Below are 20,001 nucleotides of genomic sequence, written 5' to 3' on the forward strand. Positions count from 1 at the left end.
GGAATGGATTCACCATCCACTGACCAATCAAGTCTTCAGAAACAGCCTCGTCTCTGAGCTCTGTGTAGACAGGAAGATGAGCATCAGGAAGAAATAAACACGCAGCTGGATTCCTTGATTTTTTTAACCTTTTAGCAGCAAAACATTTTATAGCAGTTTCGTTTTCAAGCATTAATATATAAATTAGAAGAGCTATTTGTGGACAATCAGTCGCAGGTATCCTGTGACACCAGGTGCTGACAGTCAGGTACCTGATCAGCATAATCTGTGAGCATGGACCCTGCTACAGCAGGCAGTAGTGTGTAGTATGTGTCTGCTCCAAGCACGCTGCATCTGACTGATGTGGTTGGGGAACATACCACAGGACAACTTCAGTGTGGTTTCTGTGACACATATAACAGAGGACGTCAGAGACGGGCCATGAGGTGGGCTTCAAGGAGATGATGCCACAAGGAGACCGTCCCCTCACCTCAGCACTGAGTACACAAGTCACAAGCAAACAGAGACCACACACGTTTAAACAAGAAATGTTTGTTCATCGAAATTATTTACTATTCACCCCTAAAACACACACACACACAAACCCCGACAAAACATATTCAAAGCACCATAGCGGTAGCCCGATATTACACAGTTTTGTCACATGACGTTAATTATTGTCATGTGGGCAACAATGTTGCCTCTAATGTTTCACGTGTCTGAACACACAAACTCCCTGAGCGTCCCTTTGACCACTGTGAGCAACAGCAGACGTGTGCACTGTGGTCACGCCAGCATCCAATCATCCAAGTTACATGTTTATTAAAGTAATCACATTACAGCATTTATGTTAGACTACTTTTAATTAACTGCTTTAGCCCACTTACAATGAATATTTTTAAAAAATCTTGTTCATGACCTGTAGCATGTTCACACTATTGGAAGGAAAAATAACTTAAACTCCAATTTTGAAAACACAACTTTCTTTATTTTTTTTATAAAGCTCTGACTGTATTATGAGTCTGTAACTCTGTCTGCAAAATACAGTAAATAATGACCAATGTTGGGCAGTTAATTATATAGTTACTTCTTCAAAAAAGTACCTGAGTTTTGCAAACAACAAAGTTTTTTGCAGCTGTTTACCTAAAAACAAACATTTCAAACTATTTCCAGAACAATCAGCTGTTCTGCATCAAATCTGATGCCACACAAATTATTTGTGCCAAAAAATAATTTGTGTCACTATGAGATGAAGGAGAACAACAGCCTGATACCTGCAGGCCTGACAGCAGCAGATGTGTCACTGCTGTAACACCTGTAACACTCAGCAGTCGCCTCATTGTTCTGACACACACAACAACACTATTGACTAACTACACACTAACTACACACTAACTACACAAGATTTGTGCTAAACATCACAAATCTCTCACATCTCAAACACGCCGTCACTCCTAAAACTTTTAAACTCCAATTTAAAAACTGGTATAAAGTCCACACTTTGTCCGTCAGTTGTTCGTCTGTCCTGCTCACATCTCCAATGGTTGTACACGTTGTCATTAACTTCACTCCACATCAGCCGCTTTGCTAAAACACCGGTGTCGCACATAAGGACGCTGTCATAGCCTGTCAACGATTAGCTGCGTATATACGACTGTGAATCACATCATTGGCTGGACTTTGGGATAAGGTGGCATCGTTCTGATCCCATACAGGAGCAGCCAGTCACTGACTAACACTGCAGAACAGGATTGTTAACGTTTTAATTTTAATTTCAATTCAGGTTAGATTTTTTTGTGTGCAACGCAGATTTTCTGTGCGCAGAGACCGTGCCAGCAGTGCGCAACTGCTCACGCGCAGCTTAGAGGGAACATTGGTGGGCAATCATAATGACCAGTTTATCTCAACCCTGAGGATAAGCGGAGCATGGATGCATGGATTTAAGCTGCTCTTCATATGTCGCTACCAGAGAGCACTGTGTTGAAAACCTCTTTTCAATTCAAGCTTCAGTGCGCTTCATGTATCCATCACTAACTTGTGGGATCGGCTCGGGTGTGCTGTTCATGCCAGAGTGACCAGTACAACCAGTGCCAACCCTTTCGTGTGAACAGTTGTACCCAGATCAGATCTGATCTCCGGTGTTCAGGTTGGTGGATACCCGGATAAAAACAAAGACAGCAGAGCCTGCAAACAGATACCCAGAAAACCAAATTAATGAATTGACTTCATTATTTTCTGTGGTCATCATACAGCAGCTGTACTGAGAACTCCAACACAGCAGGTGGCGCTATGTCCCTATCGGTTCACCAAAACACGCGAAGAAGAAGCAGAAGAAGGAAGAAGAAGAAGAAGAAGAAGAAGGAGCGTTAGTACTGAGCTGTCATAAAGGAACAGGTTCCGTTCAGTGTATTTTCCGGGCAGCTATGGATGTAGCGCTGTATGTGATAGCTGCTGCTGTCCTCGTCGTCCTCATACTGTTCGCCGTGAAGGTGCGGAGGCAGACACGGGCAGGTAGGACCGCGTCACTGCGCTCGGCTGCAGCGCTGGGCCCGCCGCCTGGATGCCGACATGCCGCAGTCACAGGCGGCTCGTTTCAGACGCTGTTTGCTAGATGAGCAGCTGAGGAGCACCTGTAGCTCTGACAGTTTGGGTCTGTGCTGTGTTTTGGTGAAGCCCTAAATGTGTCGATCCGGTGTTGTGCCAAAAAGTGATTTCCAATGTTTCCGTGTATTTTTTGTGTGTAATATCTTTACGTATGTTCGTAAATAGACTTCGGTGAACAGCGTTTACAAAGGGGTTACATAAAGAATTAAAAAAGTATCTGTTTTTTAAGTATCTTTACAACTTGTACTTACATTATAACCAATCCGCTCCTTTATCCCCACTTAAAATATTTTTACTGAACTATCGTAATATTTGAGCCATTTCTGCTGTCCTGTTGGGCAACTTACTCTTACAAAACACATTTTTAATGTTAATGAGATTTTTTTACTGCATAAATAAAGGTTATATAAAAGTCACTGCCAAAAACTGATCGCGGCTTCTATCTTGTTACAAGAATGTTGTTTGTGGCTCAAGATGACTTTATGTCCTTAATTGACAAAGTGTGTGCAATGCATGGCTCATAGTTTCCTTGTGCTGTGTGCTCAGCCGACGAGGACCAGCGCAGGGATGTTGTGCGTGCAGCGGGGCCCCCTCAGCGAGCAGCAGAGGAGCGAGGAGCCGGCATGCCTCGCCGGAGGAGGAACCTGGCCAGTGTGATGGCAAACAGACGACCTCAGAGAGAAGCTGTGGAGCGCGGTAAAGCCCCTGAAATAAACATGTTTAGTGTGCTGGAAGAGTCTGCTCAGCTCGTGTTTGAGCTCTCGTATGTTTCATGAGGGCCTCGGAGCAGGAGCACAGGTTTCCTGTGTGGAAGATGCCAAATGTCCCTCAGAAGTCACATGTTCATCACACAGAGATGAATTTCAACATTAAACGTTGGCTTTTCCCACAGTTTTTGCTGAGTATTTATAATGTGTCACATTATTTGATTTCACTCCCCTTTTTCTGTTTCCACTTCTGCTGATCAAAAGCTAAACACACAGTAAAGGTGATGTTTATACGTGAGAATGAGTGTGTCCTGCTGGTTTCAGAGGAGGAGCCTGTGGAGGAAGACGAGGTGGAGCAGCAGAGCTTCCAGCCAACTGCAAAGGTCGGAGCCAAGAAGCAGCGGAAGTTGGAAGAGAAACAAGCCAAGAAAGCCCAGAGGGAGGTGAGACACGTGCCCCACTGTCCACTCAGGGCTCATTTCCATCTACTGGTTTTTAATGAACTCTGTTCTACTGCAGAGTCACTTTACAGTTTACTATTTTCAGGCTGAGATGGAAGAACGGGAGGAAAGGAGGAGGATGCAGGAGCTCAGAGAGCAGGAGAGGCAGCAGGCGGAGGAGAAGGAGCGGCTGCAGGAACAGAAACAGGTCTCACTGAGTCTCCTCAGCAGCTTTCCTCTGTGATCACGTGATCAGCTGCTGATGCTGTGCTGCTCTCCACTCAGGAGGAGCAGGAGCGCCGAGCTAAAGAGGAGCAGGAAAAGCGCGAGGAGGAAGAGTACCTGAGACTCAAGGCTTCCTTCATCGTAGAAGAGCAGGGAGAGGAGGAGCAGCTCTCTGAGGACCAGGTCAGACTGGTGACATCATGTTAAGCATCCCTGTTTTATTTGGAGTAAACCTCTGCTTGTGTGTTCTCAGTCACGCAACCTGCTGCAAGAATTCATCCAGCACATCGAGGTAAGGCCGCCACTCCGCCGCCGCTCCCTGCTGACATCAGTCGGCGTCTTTCTAACGGTCTCCTCTGCTGCAGACCTCGAAGGTGGTTCTCCTGGAGGATCTGGCTTCTCATTTTGGGATGAGGACACAAGATGCCATCAGCAGACTGCAGGACCTGCTGGCTGAAGGCTCCCTCACAGGTTAGCGCGTCAAGACTGTTCAAATACACTGAACATGTCAGATCCAATATGCCAGGAGATGAATTATTACATAATTAATGAGCATTCGTCCTGAGTGAGATGCCAGGCTGAGCCCGACTGCACATCCTTCCACATGTTCATGGACGACTTCAGCTCGTTCCTGGCAGCAAGCAGAGCTTCTGTGCTTGATGCTGCCACCAGATGTCCAAGTAACTGTCTGAGCATTGGTTCTGGTTGCTGTTATGAAGTGCTGATGTAGTATCTAGAAGGCAGATCCTACGGTGACCTGTGGGGTGGCTTTAGCTCAGGTGGTAGAGCAGGTCACCCAACCAGAAGGTTGGTGGTTCATTCCCAGTCTGCTGAGTGAATGTGAGGCTACGTTCACTCTGCAGGTCTTAATGCTCAATCAAATCAAATCCGATTTTTTTTGTCTGCTCGTTCACACTACAAATAAAATGCGACAGCAAACGCGCTCTAGTGTGAACGCTCAAAGCGGCCGCATGCGCAAAAGAAGACGTCACACACAACGCGCTCTGTTTAGACCCAGAGCAACAGTATTGTTTGACTGATGGTCGTTAATATAAAGACTTCGGACTTCACGTTTCCCAATTTTTGCTTTAAGTTATTTTGTTATTTACATAATAATGTAAATAACCTAATAATGATCCTTATTGCTGTTTTAGAGGAGCGCTGCTTCAAAGGATAGTTGCAGATTTCTGTCAGAATCTGCAGATTATACAGAACAAATAAAATGTTCACGTTTCTCCAACGTTGTCTTCCCAACAGTTTCACCGGATGGACAGGAAGCGTTCACGATGTCTTCTCCGCGCTGATAATTGGCGTCTGTTTTGTGTCAGTGACGTAAAAGACGGATTTAATGCGACATGACCATCAAACAGCAGCTTTCTGAAACATCAGATATGTATCGGATTCAGGACCACATACGAAAGTGACCCAGATCGGATTTGTGCCGTTCACACTGTCACACCATGATGGGATATGGGTCGCATAGGGTCAGAAAAGTGGGATTTGATGCGCTTTCGCCTGCAGAGTGAACGTAGGCTAAGATGGGAAGTGCTTAGAAAAAAGTCCTTGAATGTGTGAATGTTGTGCAGAGCGCTTTGAGTGCTCCGACTGAGAACAGTGCTGTATAAGAGCCAGAGCATTGACTGTTTACTTGTTGTCTGCAGGTGTGATTGATGACAGAGGGAAGTTTATCTCCATCACTCCAGGAGAGCTGGACTCGGTGGCTCAGTTCATCAGGCAGCGAGGCCGAGTGTCCATCACAGAGCTGGCTCAGGCCAGCAACTCGCTGATCAACCTGATGCCTGACAGTCGCAGCGCTGCCTGACACTGTGGACACATCCTTGAGTGGCTGTTGACACACAGCTGGACTCTTCACATCCTGTGTGGCTCAGTACTCTCAATCACAGCAGGCGTCAGGCTACAGTCGACCTCCCAGTATGAGGATTTCAGCCAAACTGGAATAAACAAATCCTGAGTTTTATCAGTGACCCGTGTATTTTTGTATTTGCACAACGGCGTTTCTTCTTTACCGGAGTCGTGAAGAAACTCAGGCTCAAAGTAACACCGCACACTTATGTCTGTGAAGGTTCTCATCCAGGTCATCGTGGTCTAAGGCAGCGGTCCCCAACCCCCGGGCCTCGGACCGGTACCGGTCCGTGAGTCGTTTGGTACCGGGCCGCGAGAGTTGAGGCTTAGGTGTGAAATGTATAGTTTTCAGGGTTTTTATCGGTTTTCAGCGTTATTTTGTTATCGTTTTGATCGTTTACTCGGTTTTCCTGGGTCTTTTCACGTGTGTTATGAATAAATCTTCTTTTTTTCGGTACTGGTACTAGTTTTATTTTGTTGTATTTTTCTGCGACACCTTAAAGGCCGGTCCGTGGTGCAAAAAAGGTTGGAGACCGCTGGTCTAAGGAGCTTGGAAAGAAAAGCGTCTGGACTTCTTTAAGTTACTTGAAGACGTTTCACCTTCATCCGAGAAGCTTCTTCAGTTCTAAGGTCAAATGGTGGAGAGTCCCAGATATAAACATAGTGGGAGTTTCCCGCCACAGAGGGACAAAAGGACCCCCTGATGATCCTCTAATCGCCTGAGCCAAGGTGTGGAACTGGGTGTGGGTCCCAATCAGTCAGGGTTTCGGGTGAGCTCATTGTGAAACCTGGCCCCACCTTATCATGTGATTTCCTGAGGTCAGATGGCCCAGGATGTGAGTGGGCGTTAAGGCGTCTGGGAAGGATCTCAAAACTGGATTATAGATGGCAGAGAGTTGGTGTCGTAAACCACCGCCTCTGTTCAAAGATGGTCGCTCACAGAGGACATAGATGCTTCTTTCACTCCTCTTTGACCTTAGAACTGAAGAAGCTTCTCAGATGAGAGGTAAAACGTCTTCAAGCAACTCAACGAAGTCCAGACGCTTTTCTTTCCAAGCTCCTTCGACCCACACTTGGGTATATTTATGGGTTTTCTACGTGTGCTGCCTTCAGTTCCACACATTTGTGTCAGCTTTGATTGGTAATGGTTAAACTACCCAGAAGCTTTGTGTGCTACTCATGAAGGAAGTATTATTCTCAGACCTTGTACTCAGAGATGAATCCATAAAGAGACTGCGCAGTTTTGCAGCACTTTCAGCAAAACTTTAATGTATCAATGCCAAATACAGTGATAGTGGAGTATGCTGCCAGACCTCCACAGCTCCAGCAGGATGGTGAGCATCAGCCTTGGGGGGTGAATAAGGTGAGGTGGGTATCAAACCTTGATGATACTGCAGGTACAGCCAACTGAGCATTACAGCAGCTCAGATTTAGTCCAGTACTGGATAACCATCGGGTTTATAAATAAAGGAGCCCTGTAACATGACTGAGAGGTGGAGCCACTGTGACGGGCAGGTACAGCACGTGGCTTACGAAACGAACCCTGAGCTTCTGTTTTATGGCATCGTGCTGTTTTCTTGTTATTCAAAGTCTTTCCGTCGAGTCCACAAAGCTGAATCATTGTCAGAAAGGGAAAAACCTTCAGCTGGACGTCTCCTCGCCTTTGTCCTCCGGTCCTTGTCCTCTCGCGCTCATTTTGATCTCCCACGTGGAGGTGGCTCCTCTATCCTGAAAACACAAGACAATCCCACCAGTGTAGCCCGAAACAGGAAATGCACTGAGCTAACCTTGTGTTCGTCGTACCTTTATCAGCACACCCAGGGGCGCCAGGTCATCTCTGAGGGCATCGCAGGCTTTAAGCAGAGGGATCCTGTCAGGGTAGAGTCCAGCTCTGCTCGCGGATCCTGTGGACGAACCGTCCTGACGAGCGAGCGCAAACTCTCGAACTTTGCTCCTGAACTGAGTCAGCTGTTCCACAACTGGCTGCAGACTGCCACGGCTGCTTAGCACCTCAGCCTCCTTCAGAGGACGGGAGACAGACGGGAGACCTCTTCAATCAAGGGTTATTATCATGATTCACTGACAGACGCCTCATGCTGCCCGCTGAAGGGCCAACAGTGAAAAAGTGCTGACCTTAGTGTGCAGGTCGATGCCAAACACATCCAAGACCTCTCTGACGTAGGTGACCATTGCTCCGAACACGGCGGGGCTGCGGGCCGCTCCAGCAGGCTGAACAGAAACAGGCTCGTGTCTGAATGTGCGATACAAGTATCACTCCTGCTCACTGACCACACTGTTGTCATAGCTCCTGTTCCTGATCTCTAGAGCAGGGGTGGGCAACTCCAGGCCTCGAGGGCCGCTGTCCTGCAGGTTTTAGATCTCACGCCTCTGGAGAACTTAAAGACATGTTGAGGAGGTCATTTATCCCTTTAAATCAGCTGTGCTGGATCAAGGACACATCTAAAACCTGCAGGAGCCCAGCCTTCAAGGCCTGGAGCTCCCCACCCCTGACGTAACCCGACGTCTGCTGGCAGAAGTTCAGATTTCACAACAGTGGGACTGGCCAGCTGTTGTGACAGAGGTGGAACTGAAGCTTGTCTAGTCTGACCACTAGGGCTGCCACAAACGATTATTTTGATAGTCGACTAGTCACCGATTATTTTTGCGATTAGTCGACTAATCAGATCATCATCCATTGGACTTAAAACTACAGCTTATTGCACCAGCAGCATCTGCTCTTATATAACTATCATTAGCTTACAGCTTTAAGTGTTTAAGGTGCTAACTAACAATAAAGACAAGATGATAGTTTATTAAATTTTAATGAAATTTGCAGATTGTTTCGGTGAAGTTTAATAAACTCCTTGCTATCTAAAATATAACAGGACACCGGAGTAAATTCTCAAGTATCTCACACTTCTGATGATCAGCTGTCTGCTTGAAGTTTATTCAGCTGTGTAAAAACTATAACTTTAATCTCAGCCAAACCGATTTACTCAGGAACAAATAAAACACTAAAAAAAGCCAAACAATAACATTTTTAAGTTATCTAAGTGACTTATATATCATGTTTAACCTGAGTAGCAAAAGACGGCGGTGGGTTTGAAAACAATTTGCCGGGAGTCCGGTGTTCTCACGGCTCTAGTTAGCCTAGCCCCGGGCTAGCTATCAAGCTAGTGGCTAACAGACGTCTCCGAAAACGTCGGAGCGCTTTTGAAAATATGTGGTGTCTTGATAAACTGAGCAGATATTTGAGGTTTACACAGCTACATTCTCGCCTGAAAATATGTTAAACGTTTATTTTGTGACCCAGAAAGAATAATAAGAGTAATATTAAAACTAACTAGCTGCCGCCATTGTTGGAAACTGAGCTGGGCTGCGCTATGAATTCTGGGACACAGCTTCTTCTTCTTCGGGGTTTAACGGCAGCTGGCATCCTTGTACATGCAGTGCTGCCATCTTCTGTTTCAGTCCGTTATTACACTCTTAAATCCTACTACTTATTCCTGCGTCTTTTGTGATCTTACAAAGCTTCAAACGACACGTTGACTATTAAATCAGTCGTCGACGATTTTGATAGTCGACTAATCGTGGCAGCCCTACTGACCACTCAAAGCTCTTCAGACCAACGTGTAACCCAACATCCATGACCCATTAACCCAACATACGACAGCATTCTCCCAGAGCGGTAATACTGCCAGACCTGGTGGAGACCCAGCTGCTAACTGGGACTTTCCACTAACATCACTGACACACTGACATCAAACCTGGCAGGCAGTTACCGTAGAAACAGGCTGAAGCTGGCAGTTTCCGTGATAAACCAGATTCATCAGAGCACTTATGGCTCTCGGTGTATCAAAGTCATCTGCTAGAGTGGTCATCACAGTGGATTTAGTCTCAGCCAGCCTGAAAAAGTACAAAAAACACAGGAAGTTTATAGATGGAGCAGAAACTCTCAGGCATCAGCTGAATGTAGCAGGCAAACGTCTCAAAATGCCTGACTGCTGCCGGCACGAGCATCTGTCCTCACTGCTTCAGCTAATTACAGCTGTGCGAGGTACAGGAGACAGAAATATGAAGAGGACACTCGGCCATGGGCGGAGGAGAAAGTGGGCACCTGCTCCAGAGCAAATCCTCCTGCACGTGTGAACACTGCAGCTGACCCTTCATGTAGGCCTGAGCATCGTGGCAGAAGCTGGAGATGGTGTCCAGAGTGCTGCGAGCCTCCAGCACGCTGCTGTCGCTGTAGTCGATAGCTGCGGAGACATTACAGGAAGTGCAGTTTAACATCGCAGCTATGCGACTCCAATAACGAACGCATGCATGTATCAAACTGGGAAAACCAAGACCTAATCGTTTGCCTCACCTGATCTGTATTTGCTCAAAAGACAAAACATCCGGAATTCATCGGCAGAATAATACTGCAGAAAATCCTGACGAAGACGAAGACGTGATCATTTTCACCCACTCCACACAGCATAGCAGTCAGGTATTAATGCAATAACACAACTGAGACAAGGAGAAGTCAGAGGACTGTACCTTGATGCTGATGTAGTTCTTTAAAGATTTAGACATTTTCTCTGGACTGCCCTTCAGGTGTAAGTGCCCTAAAAACAGCAACGACACGCTTAACAGAGCACGACACACAGCTGCTCCCAAACTCTGCAACACGAATGACTTTCAGACACTTTCAGACAACGTCTGCTTTCCAGAGAGCGTGCACAAGGCAGCACCACGTCTGGCTCTTACCTGAGTGCAGGAAGTAGTTTGCCCATTGTCCACACTGGTGATACGCCTCACTCTGAGCGATCTCATTCTCGTGGTGAGGAAAAGCCAGGTCAATCCCTCCAGAGTGGATATCTAACTGTCCCCCAAACATGGAGCTGAAAGCATGCACACAAACAGGAAGCTCATCAGCGCTCAGTCTGATAACAAACTCAGGCAAATTAAATCCTGCAGTCCAGCTGTTTGACTAAAGAAACAAACATCACTGCTGGACTAACATGAAGTCAACACTGGGGTCTATTTTTTCACAGTATAACCTTTCATTTCACTTTTGCAGGTTTGCAGATTTGCCTTTTAAAGCAGGCGCAGACTCAGCTGTTAGTACATCCCTGAGGACAGCAGATATCCTTACAGTTTTAAGGATTTAAATTTGCTGTGGGTCCTTTATGCTGTCATTGTAAGACAAGTGTTAAAACCTTGTTGTGTACCTTATTCTGTCCTTTACAGTGTAGGCAGGTGAGCGCACAAGTTCAATCTGACTTGTTCCACCTCAGACAGCTGGCCGAGGTAGAGCCAAACCTTTTTGAACGTGTTGTTCATCTGTTCAGTACTTGCAGACTGGACTACTGCAGTTCTTTGGTTTGGACCAGGCCTCTTTACTGCAGCTGCTCGAGAGGCTGCAGCTGCTGGCTTCCAATTTAAAATTGTAATCAACCCACAATAAGAAAAAGTGTCTACAAACTAAGGAAATGCAGAAATCACAGGTTGTTCACTTCATGATGCCACGGAGGAAAAAAAGTCACCTCATTTACTGAAGTCTGTCTGTAACTGGGCAAAGATAAGAATTCCCAAACATTAATGGGATTCATGACTAAACAGAACAAACCTAGCAATGGTAGAACATTCAATATGCCAGCCCGGCCTTCCTCTGCCCCACGGGGACTCCCAGTACGGTTCTCGAGGTTTAGATGGTTTCCACAGAGCAAAGTCCCGTGGGTCCCGTTTGTTTGAGGAGCCTGCAGAGCCGTAGAGTTCGCGGTCAGTAAACTCAGACGTCTCACTAACATCGACATGGAAACACAGACCAACACTCACCGGGCTCTCCCTGAGCATCCACAGCTCCCACAAACCTGCCGTACCTGCCACCAATGGACTGAATGTCAAAATACACGTCGCCTGCAACCAAAGCAGTGCACAAGTGACACCTCCAGCATCTCAGACCAACAACACCAAACAAAACAAGCACAAGCTCCTCGTTATTTACCTTCTTTTGTGGCATAAGCGTGTCCATTTCTGATGATCTTCTCAATAAAGGCAACGATATGATGCACGTTCTCTGTGACCCTCAAATACACTGCAGGAGGAACCACCTCAACACAAAGACATGAAGACGTGTTTAGAAATGAACAGGAACAGCATCCACAGTGTGAACGCTGAAACGCAGAGTGGAGGTTACACTGTGCAGTGAAATAAAGCCTGTGCATGTTATAAGACATGCTGATCTGCTGCAGGTCTAAGCTCGCACCTTCAGTGACAGCATGTCCCTCTTGAACTCGTCCTCGTACACCGCGCTGATGGCGGCTGGGGAAACATTTTCCTGTTGGACCACATGAAACATGACGTCAGCAGGTGAGAACAGAGCAGCAGCCAGCAGGTGCAGGACGCTCTCACCTCCCAGCTTCTTCTGATGATCTTGTCATCGATGTCCGTGATGACCATGGCATGGACCACGGTGATCCCAAACAGTCTGCTGAGGATCCTCTGCAGGATGTCAAACCTCACGTATGAGCTGGAACAAACCCACAGAGCTCACGCACACACCGTTTACCTGCACGCCATAGCCACACCTACTGTTGCCATAGTTACCTTGCATGACCCAGGTGAGCGTGGTCGTACACGGTGGGTCCACAGCTGTACCTGAGATGTAACACATAAGTGGGTTATTAGGCCGCCGTGTGCCGGCATGAGCAGCACAGTGATCGGAGTCCGTACCAGGTCGCGACCCCCTCTCTCGTCAGGATCAGGGGCTCCTTCTGTTTGCTCAGGCTGTTAAAAGTCTTCAAGCCCGTATCGAAGCCGCTAGGCCTCACCCACTCCCTCCCGGACACACTGCAGCTGGGTCCGTGGGACGTGGATCGGACCGTGACTGCCGGTGAAAGTCCGGGGACCGGTGCCCTCCACAGCAGCGAGCTCACCTGTTTCCACATAGCGCGAGCCGCCGTGGCTTGAAGGCGCAGTCTGCGGTGTCACCGCACAGCTCACCGCACCGGAGCTCACGCACAGCTCACCTCAGCGGTTCCGACGCTAAAACAAACCGATCTAAACACGGTTGTTTCGCTCTTCACGCACGTTTAAGCCACTCTCACACTTCTCGCGAGAGTTGTATAGCGGAAGTTTATAAGCAAATCATGTGACTTGATGTAGCTGGCAGTGTGAACAGCTATGCCCAAATAGTCGGAGCTCTGACAGGAAGGTTCAGGTCCCAGAGGATTCTCCGATATGCAGAACGTGATCAACACGGTGAAGGGCACGGCCCTCGGGGTGGCCGAGCTGTTCACCCCGGTGTTAAAGGTAAGCGCGGCAGCTAGCTGCTGGTAGCTGTAGCCGCTCGGACGTCGGGGCTTCATTTGTGTGCTCTCGGTGTGAAATGTTTGACACGCAGCTGCTTCACCGGAAGTGAAGCGGAGCACTAACAGTTTTCGCTTTGTTGTTAATGACAGGAATCGAAATTCAAGGAGACGGGAGTCCTCACACCGGAGGAGGTGAGAACCGACACAGCCGCGCACACTGTTCCTCCCGCGGCTCTGCTCAGGGCCTCACCTGTCCGCTCCTCTCTGTCTTTCAGTTTGTAGCAGCTGGAGATCACCTGGTTCATCACTGCCCCACATGGAAATGGTGAGAGGCTTAATTCACGTCAAACACGATGAGTCCGTGTCATTAAAAAAGAAACGCTCGAAAGACTCAGTTTCTCCACTCATTCAAACGGCACATTTACACACAGTTCCTGTGACAAACGTTTGCAGGTGTAAAATGTAAAAAACGTCACCTGCACTTTTTGTTTTACTGTAGTAACACCACAAATGAGCCGTTTATACAAAGAGCTTGAAAAGGGGCCACTTTACCATCATCTGTGCTCATGCTTACATGCTTCACATCATCATCTCCACAAAGGCTTAAAGGAAATATCAAACTGGGCACCAGAACTAACACAAACTCCAAGTAACTGCTGCAAACCAGCAGTGTAGGGGCACACAATGACCAAACCATCAGCGTACAGTAAAAAGGGAAAGATCATACAAAGAACACGTATGTGCGATATCCTCACATGTGCGGGGTCGATTGTTGTGTCGTCCATCGAGCAGTTTTCACAGAGCGCAGAGTCAGCAGTCTTTATCAATCTGTCCAAACAAGTTTTCTCTGCACAGAGTGGAGCTGAAACTGTGAGACTGCACCACACAGGGCACCGTCACCCCCACCCTCCACTAAGACAACCCAGGTGCTGCTCTGATGGGGGGCGCTGTCATAACCTTGTTTACGGCTGTGCAGTTTGGCTGCAGTCCTCGTCTTCAGTAGTAATGACAGAGCTTTCTGCCCCTTTGCTTCAGTCACAAAGTGTTGATCGTCTGTGGACTTACTCTGCTGATGAAATGTTGTTCCTCTCTGACTCCGTCTTTATCAGCCACCAGCTGGCAGGTTCAAACCCAGAGCTTCTTGATGGGAGGCAGCAGTGTTACCGCTGCACCACTGTGTCGCCAACATTGTCCTGCTGCAGTGTGGGTGAGGTTTCTCAGGGACCGTTGTGATGATTGTTGCCTGTGCTGCAGCTTTCACAGGAACGTTTGTGTGGAAAATGAGGATGAGGCCTCTCAGAGCTCGTATGAGTGTTGAATGTGTCCGAGCGATTTCACAGCATAATGGAAGAAGCTGCTGTGATGCAACACAGAGAAACCCAGCTTGTGTCATCATGGCACATTGTCACACACTGATCCTGCTGCCACAGAACAAAGGTTTTATGTTTTGCATGTCGAATGCAGGACAAATGTAAAAGCTGGATGTAGTTACTGTGACCTCACCTGCTGGAGGCTTGAAGTTGATGTTTCCACATTTGCTCTATCAGTTAACTGTCAGTGATAATGGCTCGTGATTGACAGCTTGTTAGTTCATGTGAGTTCATACCACAGATAATCTTCCATTGTGAAATGCTGCATCACCACGAGCTAGACCCAAACCGAGGACACAAAGCAGTTTCACACGAGAGCCGAAGCCACAGCTGTCCACATTTGTCCACATCTAGTGCTCTTTAGCTCAGTCCATGTTCTTCACTGTCAGAAAGATGAAAACAGCTGTAATAAACTGTGGTTTGTAAGCAGGGTGGAGGTCTCAGGACCTGAGCCGGCCTAAAACGGCTGTTTTTTCTCTCCCATCAGGGCCACTGGAGAAGAAGCAAAGGTGAAGCCATATTTGCCGCAGGACAAACAGTTTCTCCTGACACGCAATGGTGAGAGGCAGACTGGAGGAATTTCTGTCAGCAAGTCTGACTCATCGCTTCATTCTTAAAAACTGCTTCAGTGTTCAGTGACACAAGACTGAACCTCAAGTGCTTTAAAGTCCAGGACAGGACTGAAGTTTTTAAAGATAATGTGAACAAATAATTCTGTGTGTGTGTGTGTGTGTGTGTGTGTGTGTGTGCGCAGTGCCCTGTTACAAGCGCTGTAAGCAGATGGAGTATTCAGATGAGCTGGAAGCCATCATCGAGGAGGACGATGGAGACGGGGGCTGGGTGGACACCTACCACAACGCAGGTGTGATACCCACACAGCTAACTGTTCATCACGGTTCACTGTCACATACCGGAGTGGGTTACATGCTTCACATGAGATCACACGGTGATCGATCTCATTCTGATGACGTGATATCAGGTGTGTGCCGAGTGTTTCCTGATGCAGGTGTCAGTAAAGATCCCTGAATGTGTCTGCAGGTGTGTCAGGAGTCACAGATGCTGTGCAGGAAATCTCACTGGACAACAACAAGGTTTGATTTCTAATTAATATGAATGTAAAATCATCCACCGCTCTAATGTTTGATCCCGCGGCTGAAGCACCGAGGGTTACGTGATGGAGGGATGTTTCCTGCTTTTAAGAGGAGCATCTTAAAAGCCTCGACTGCATCTCCAGCGTCTGATTGTGCAGTTCCATATCTGTGCTTTAATCTGAACTCTTCCAGGATAAGAATATGAATGCCACGTCTGCAGCATGCTGCGACGATGAGGATGATGAAGACGGAGAAGCGGCAGATATGGAAGGTATTGATCGGTGTCCTTCTGTGGTTTGGATGTGCTCCCAGATCGGCCCTCACACTCTGCTGTCTTTTCAGAATATGAAGAAAGCGGGCTGCTGGAAACAGACGAGGTACGCTCGCAGCGCTGTCTGACCTCGGCCGCCGTCCGCCCGACTCCGGCCTGACTCTTGTTTTCTGTCTCTAGGCAACCCTGGACACCAGCAAAATAGCAGAAACGAAAACCAAAGCAGAACCCGGGAGCGAAGATGCCATTCTTCAGACAAGAACATATGACCTGTACATCACCTACGATAAATACTACCAGACCCCTCGACTCTGGCTCTTTGGATACGATGAAGTATGAACTTTATTCTTCGTGGTGGGGAAACTGGAGATGATAAGCAGTCGTGTGACTTTGTAGCAGTCAGAAAACTCAGAATGAGAGCAGCTTTGTTGCTTTGTCTCCCAGGACAGGCAGCCGCTCACTGTAGAGCAGATGTACGAGGACATCAGTCAGGACCATGTGAAGAAGACGGTCACCATCGAGAACCACCCCCACCTTCCTCCACCTGCCATGTGCTCGGTTCACCCCTGCAGGTGAGAGAGTTTTGTTTGTCGCATTGAAAGATGGAGGAGATCCACCACAGCTGCACCTGTGATGTCAGAGTTGTTGGTGTCGAGGCTTATTGTGCTGAATGAATGAATCAGGAAAAGATGGATGACACTGTGATGGGTTCAATGATGCTGATTTGAGCTGTAGACTTTTTCACTGCGCTCTAAGAAGGCAAATGTTGTTACACACTAACTTTCTGTTTTCACTAGAAGCTGCTGATCCAGCCCAAAACCTTTGTTTCACACGTTCAACTCACTTCAGTGTTCAATTCAACTTGATTTCTATACCAACAACAGATGTGTTATTGTAAGTAGGGCTGCCACGATTACGTCGACTATCAAAATCATCGACGACTGATTTAATAGTCGACGCGTCGTTTGAAGCTTTGTAAGATCCCAAAAGACGCAGCAATAAGTAGTAGGATTTAAGAGTGTAATAACGGACTGAAACAGAAGATGGCAGCACTGCATGTACAAGGATGCCAGCTGCCGTTAAACACCAAAGAAGAAGAAGCTGTGTCCCAGAATTCATAGCGCAGCCCAGCTCAGTTTCCAACAATGGCGGCAGCTAGTTAGTTTTAATATTACTCTTATTATTCTTTCTGGGTCACAAAATAAACGTTTAACATATTTTCAGGCGAGAATGTAGCTGTGTAAACCTCAAATATCTGCTCAGTTTATCAAGACACCACATATTTTCAAAAGCGCTCCGACGTTTTCGGAGACGTCTGTTACCCACTAGCTCGATAGCTAGCCGGGGGCTAGGCTAACTAGAGCCGTGAGAACACCGGACTCCCGGCTAATCGTTTTCAAACCCACCGCCGTCTTTTGCTACTCAGGTTAAACATGATATATAAGTCACTTAGATAACTTAAAAATGTTATTGTTTGGCTTTTTTAGTATTTTATTTGTTCCTGAGTAAATCGGTTTGGCTGAGATTAAAGTTATAGTTTTTACACAGCTGAATAAACATCAAGCAGACAGCTGATTATCAGAAGTGTGAGATGCTCGAGAATTTACTCCGGTGTCCTGTTATATTTTAGATAGCAAGGAGTTTATTAAACTTCACCGAAACAATCTGCAGATTTCATTAAAATATAATAAACTATCATCTTGTCTTTATTTTTAGTTAGCACAGACCTTAAACACTTAAAGCTGTAAGCTAATGATAGTTATATAAGAGCAGATGCTGCTGGTGCAATAAGCTGTACGTTTTATGTCCAATGGATGATGATCTGATTAGTCGACTAATCACAAAAATAATCGGTGACTAGTCGACTATCAAAATAGTAGTTTGTGGCAGCCCTAACTGTAAGGCAGAGCCCCTGCAACAGTACTGAGTGATCACATGACCATTAATGGCGAGTCAGCTGGTGCTGGTATCCAGTCGTATTCTTCTTCTCTCCGCTGAGATAAAGGAACCTGTGGTCGTGTTTGTTTAAGGATGTCTGTGTCTCAAACATTTTGACAAGAACCTTTAACCTTTGAACTCACGTGACCTTTGCTTTCAGGCATGCTGAGGTGATGAAAAAGATCATTGAGACTGTGGCAGAAGGAGGAGGAGAGCTGGGAGTGCATATGTATCCTTTGATGATGTCACCACAGCAACGCAATGAAAGGAAAGAGGCTCCATTGAGAAGCTTAACGTTTGTTCTTTAAATTTGTGCATGTTGTGTATTTTCGGCTATTTGCAAAAGGAAGTCGTTACAAAGGAAAGTGTCAGAGCTGTTGGAGGTGTGGGCGCTACAGCAGCACCCAGCAGGCGAAGCTCCGGTCAGCAGCAGAGCCAAAGGGCAGACGGAGCACAGAGAGCCTGCATCGCTCTGCTGGCTCCTAACAGCATCTCTCCAGACCAGCCAAGAAGCTGCCTGAGGAGGTGCCAGGCTTACCAGGATAAGCAGCAGAGATGGATGTTTTTACCTACAGACCTCTGTACACCAACAGCTCATTGATGTATCAGCACTCCGATATTTTATAGGAGCCGGCTGCTGCCAGGCAGGCAGAGCAGCACTCGGCGGCTGGACTGCAGCGAGTGTTCGTGGTCAGGCAGGCGGTCACTCTACCCCACCTCTGTTTCCTTAACTGATGCTTTCAGGTATCTTCTGATTTTCCTCAAGTTTGTGCAGGCCGTCATTCCCACGATAGAATACGACTACACGAGACATTTTACCATGTAGGTGCCTCCGCTGCAACACGACGTGCACACGGGAAATACCAGAGATGCTCTCCGCTCCCCTCTCAATACAACCGGTCTGCTGAATGTTTGTGTTACTCTAAGATGCTTTGTGTGGAAGTGTCAGGAATATGAAACGCTGTCTCTTAAAAGAACGGCTGACGTATTAGGACACGTGCTTGTTTTCTGCTGAACCCAGAGAAACTCGATCAGTTTGATCTGTGTGTATGCAGCACAGAGGTAGGGTGCTATCATGCAAACGGCACACCTATCCTGGTCTGTTGCATAAATTCAGATGCATCGTTTATTGTGTGTAGTTCTGTCTCTGTGATAAGCTAAACACATCAGAGGTGAGAATCTGTGTCGGACTAGTCGTCTAACCCTCGGTGACCAAGAGTTGTGCTGCTGTAAGGAAGGATTAATGAGCTGCTTTAGTTCCAAGTCTGACAGTCATTCATGTGTTCGTGTAATATCAGGTTTGCTCCTCCCACAGCGCTGCTTCGCCCCTACCTTAGACAAACCAAACGAATCCTCCACTTCATCATGGAGGCGATCCTGCAGTTAGGAACTTAAAACCGTCACATTCAAGCTTGAAATCACTGCTTCTTGGTGTGAGTTTGCTCTGCTCTCGGTCTCCACCAGCCCTGTGGAAAAAACTGTGTTTAGCAGCTTTGGCTGCATCCACTCGTGCTCATGTCTGCCCACATCTGTCTCAGCTCAGTGGGTGCTGAGAAACAGGAAAACTGAAGCAGGAGCCCAACAACATCTGGATGGCTACAAATAATAGCAGCCTTATCTCGACTGGGCCGACGGCGGAGTCGAGGGAAGCTCGTGGAGCACGGATGTTTCCCGTCAGCTGTCCTCGCTTCCATCCTAACGCTCTCTGCGGGAATCGAGGCTGAAGCTCAGTTTGTTGTGAATGTGCTGATCCCGTTTCTGTGTCTGTCTTCAGTCGTGAGCAGGTTTCTAATTGATGCTTCAGAGGATTTGTTGTCAGATGTAACTCTGTGTCTAATGTATTACTGACCTTTGAAGAAGTTTGCTGTGACCTCTGCAGAGCAGCCTCACTGATGCAGTTTAACTACAAGTCCATGTTTCCTATAACCTGTCATGTTTGGCTCATTACAGCGGCAGCACTCATCCATACAAAGCATCTGCTTCAGTAATCCACAGTTTGCTTCCTCGTGTGTCGGTTGATCAAATATTCTCTTTGTATCTGTGCCTGTTGGTCCAGTCTTCTAATTTAAATTGCTTGGTGGCTTCACCGTTTCAGAAAGATGTACATTTATCAATAAAGAGTTTCCCAAATATTGCAAGCAAAATGCTGTTTATGGATGTATTTATTGGTGCTGCGGAGGGGCGGTGGGGGTCTTCAAGTAAAACATCTCAAACCTAA

The 20,001-nt window shown here is 47.1% G+C and overlaps 3 protein-coding genes across 3 annotated transcripts; 2 read left to right on the forward strand and 1 right to left on the reverse strand.

Moving 5' to 3' along the window:
- The first annotated feature begins 2,299 nt into the window (after nt 1–2,299).
- ddrgk1 (DDRGK domain containing 1) lies at nt 2,300–5,933 on the forward strand. The gene is made up of 8 exons (XM_087836603.1): nt 2,300–2,490; nt 3,130–3,279; nt 3,615–3,733; nt 3,837–3,938; nt 4,016–4,138; nt 4,209–4,247; nt 4,321–4,426; nt 5,617–5,933. Exons 1-8 carry the CDS (start codon nt 2,403–2,405, stop codon nt 5,775–5,777), a joined length of 888 nt encoding a protein of 295 aa, XP_087692729.1. The 5' UTR covers nt 2,300–2,402; the 3' UTR covers nt 5,778–5,933.
- Nucleotides 5,934–7,069: 1,136 nt separating this feature from the next.
- On the reverse strand, nt 7,070–12,912 carry cars2 (cysteinyl-tRNA synthetase 2, mitochondrial). Its single transcript, XM_087835714.1, has 15 exons — nt 12,536–12,912; nt 12,410–12,460; nt 12,215–12,332; nt 12,069–12,140; nt 11,808–11,913; nt 11,639–11,719; nt 11,430–11,559; nt 10,568–10,701; nt 10,358–10,425; nt 10,185–10,251; nt 9,936–10,074; nt 9,601–9,724; nt 7,952–8,047; nt 7,622–7,837; nt 7,070–7,546 (listed from the first exon to the last, which is right to left on the reverse strand). The coding sequence occupies exons 1-15, from the start codon at nt 12,748–12,750 to the stop codon at nt 7,460–7,462; spliced, it is 1,704 nt and encodes a 567-aa protein (XP_087691840.1). The 5' UTR covers nt 12,751–12,912; the 3' UTR covers nt 7,070–7,459.
- On the forward strand, nt 12,857–19,927 carry atg3 (autophagy related 3). The gene is made up of 12 exons (XM_087835715.1): nt 12,857–13,114; nt 13,264–13,305; nt 13,389–13,438; nt 14,971–15,041; nt 15,238–15,345; nt 15,522–15,574; nt 15,767–15,845; nt 15,917–15,951; nt 16,026–16,178; nt 16,290–16,417; nt 17,944–18,012; nt 18,528–19,927. The coding sequence occupies exons 1-12, from the start codon at nt 13,043–13,045 to the stop codon at nt 18,607–18,609; spliced, it is 942 nt and encodes a 313-aa protein (XP_087691841.1). The 5' UTR covers nt 12,857–13,042; the 3' UTR covers nt 18,610–19,927.
- Nucleotides 19,928–20,001: the final 74 nt, after the last annotated feature.

Source organism: Neolamprologus brichardi, chromosome 23, assembly GCF_056152115.1.
Source record: "Neolamprologus brichardi isolate AB-2024 chromosome 23, ASM5615211v1, whole genome shotgun sequence".
NCBI lineage: Eukaryota > Metazoa > Chordata > Actinopteri > Cichliformes > Cichlidae > Neolamprologus > Neolamprologus brichardi.

Excerpts from the sequence above, each read along its gene's own strand:
- ddrgk1 (XM_087836603.1), top strand. The coding sequence starts at position 2,403 with ATGGATGTAGCGCTGTATGTGATAGCTGCTGCTGTCCTCGTCGTCCTC. Across the intron at positions 3,280-3,614 it reads GAGAGAAGCTGTGGAGCGCG|AGGAGGAGCCTGTGGAGGAA; the intron begins GTAAAGCCCCTG and ends TGCTGGTTTCAG. Across the intron at positions 4,427-5,616 it reads GGCTGAAGGCTCCCTCACAG|GTGTGATTGATGACAGAGGG; the intron begins GTTAGCGCGTCA and ends TGTTGTCTGCAG.
- cars2 (XM_087835714.1), bottom strand. The coding sequence starts at position 12,750 with ATGTGGAAACAGGTGAGCTCGCTGCTGTGGAGGGCACCGGTCCCCGGA. Across the intron at positions 11,560-11,638 it reads GGATGCTCAGGGAGAGCCCG|GCTCCTCAAACAAACGGGAC; the intron begins GTGAGTGTTGGT and ends ACGGCTCTGCAG. Across the intron at positions 9,725-9,935 it reads GAGGATTTGCTCTGGAGCAG|GCTGGCTGAGACTAAATCCA; the intron begins GTGCCCACTTTC and ends GTACTTTTTCAG.
- atg3 (XM_087835715.1), top strand. The coding sequence starts at position 13,043 with ATGCAGAACGTGATCAACACGGTGAAGGGCACGGCCCTCGGGGTGGCC. Across the intron at positions 13,439-14,970 it reads CACTGCCCCACATGGAAATG|GGCCACTGGAGAAGAAGCAA; the intron begins GTGAGAGGCTTA and ends CTCTCCCATCAG. Across the intron at positions 15,952-16,025 it reads GGCTGCTGGAAACAGACGAG|GCAACCCTGGACACCAGCAA; the intron begins GTACGCTCGCAG and ends TTCTGTCTCTAG.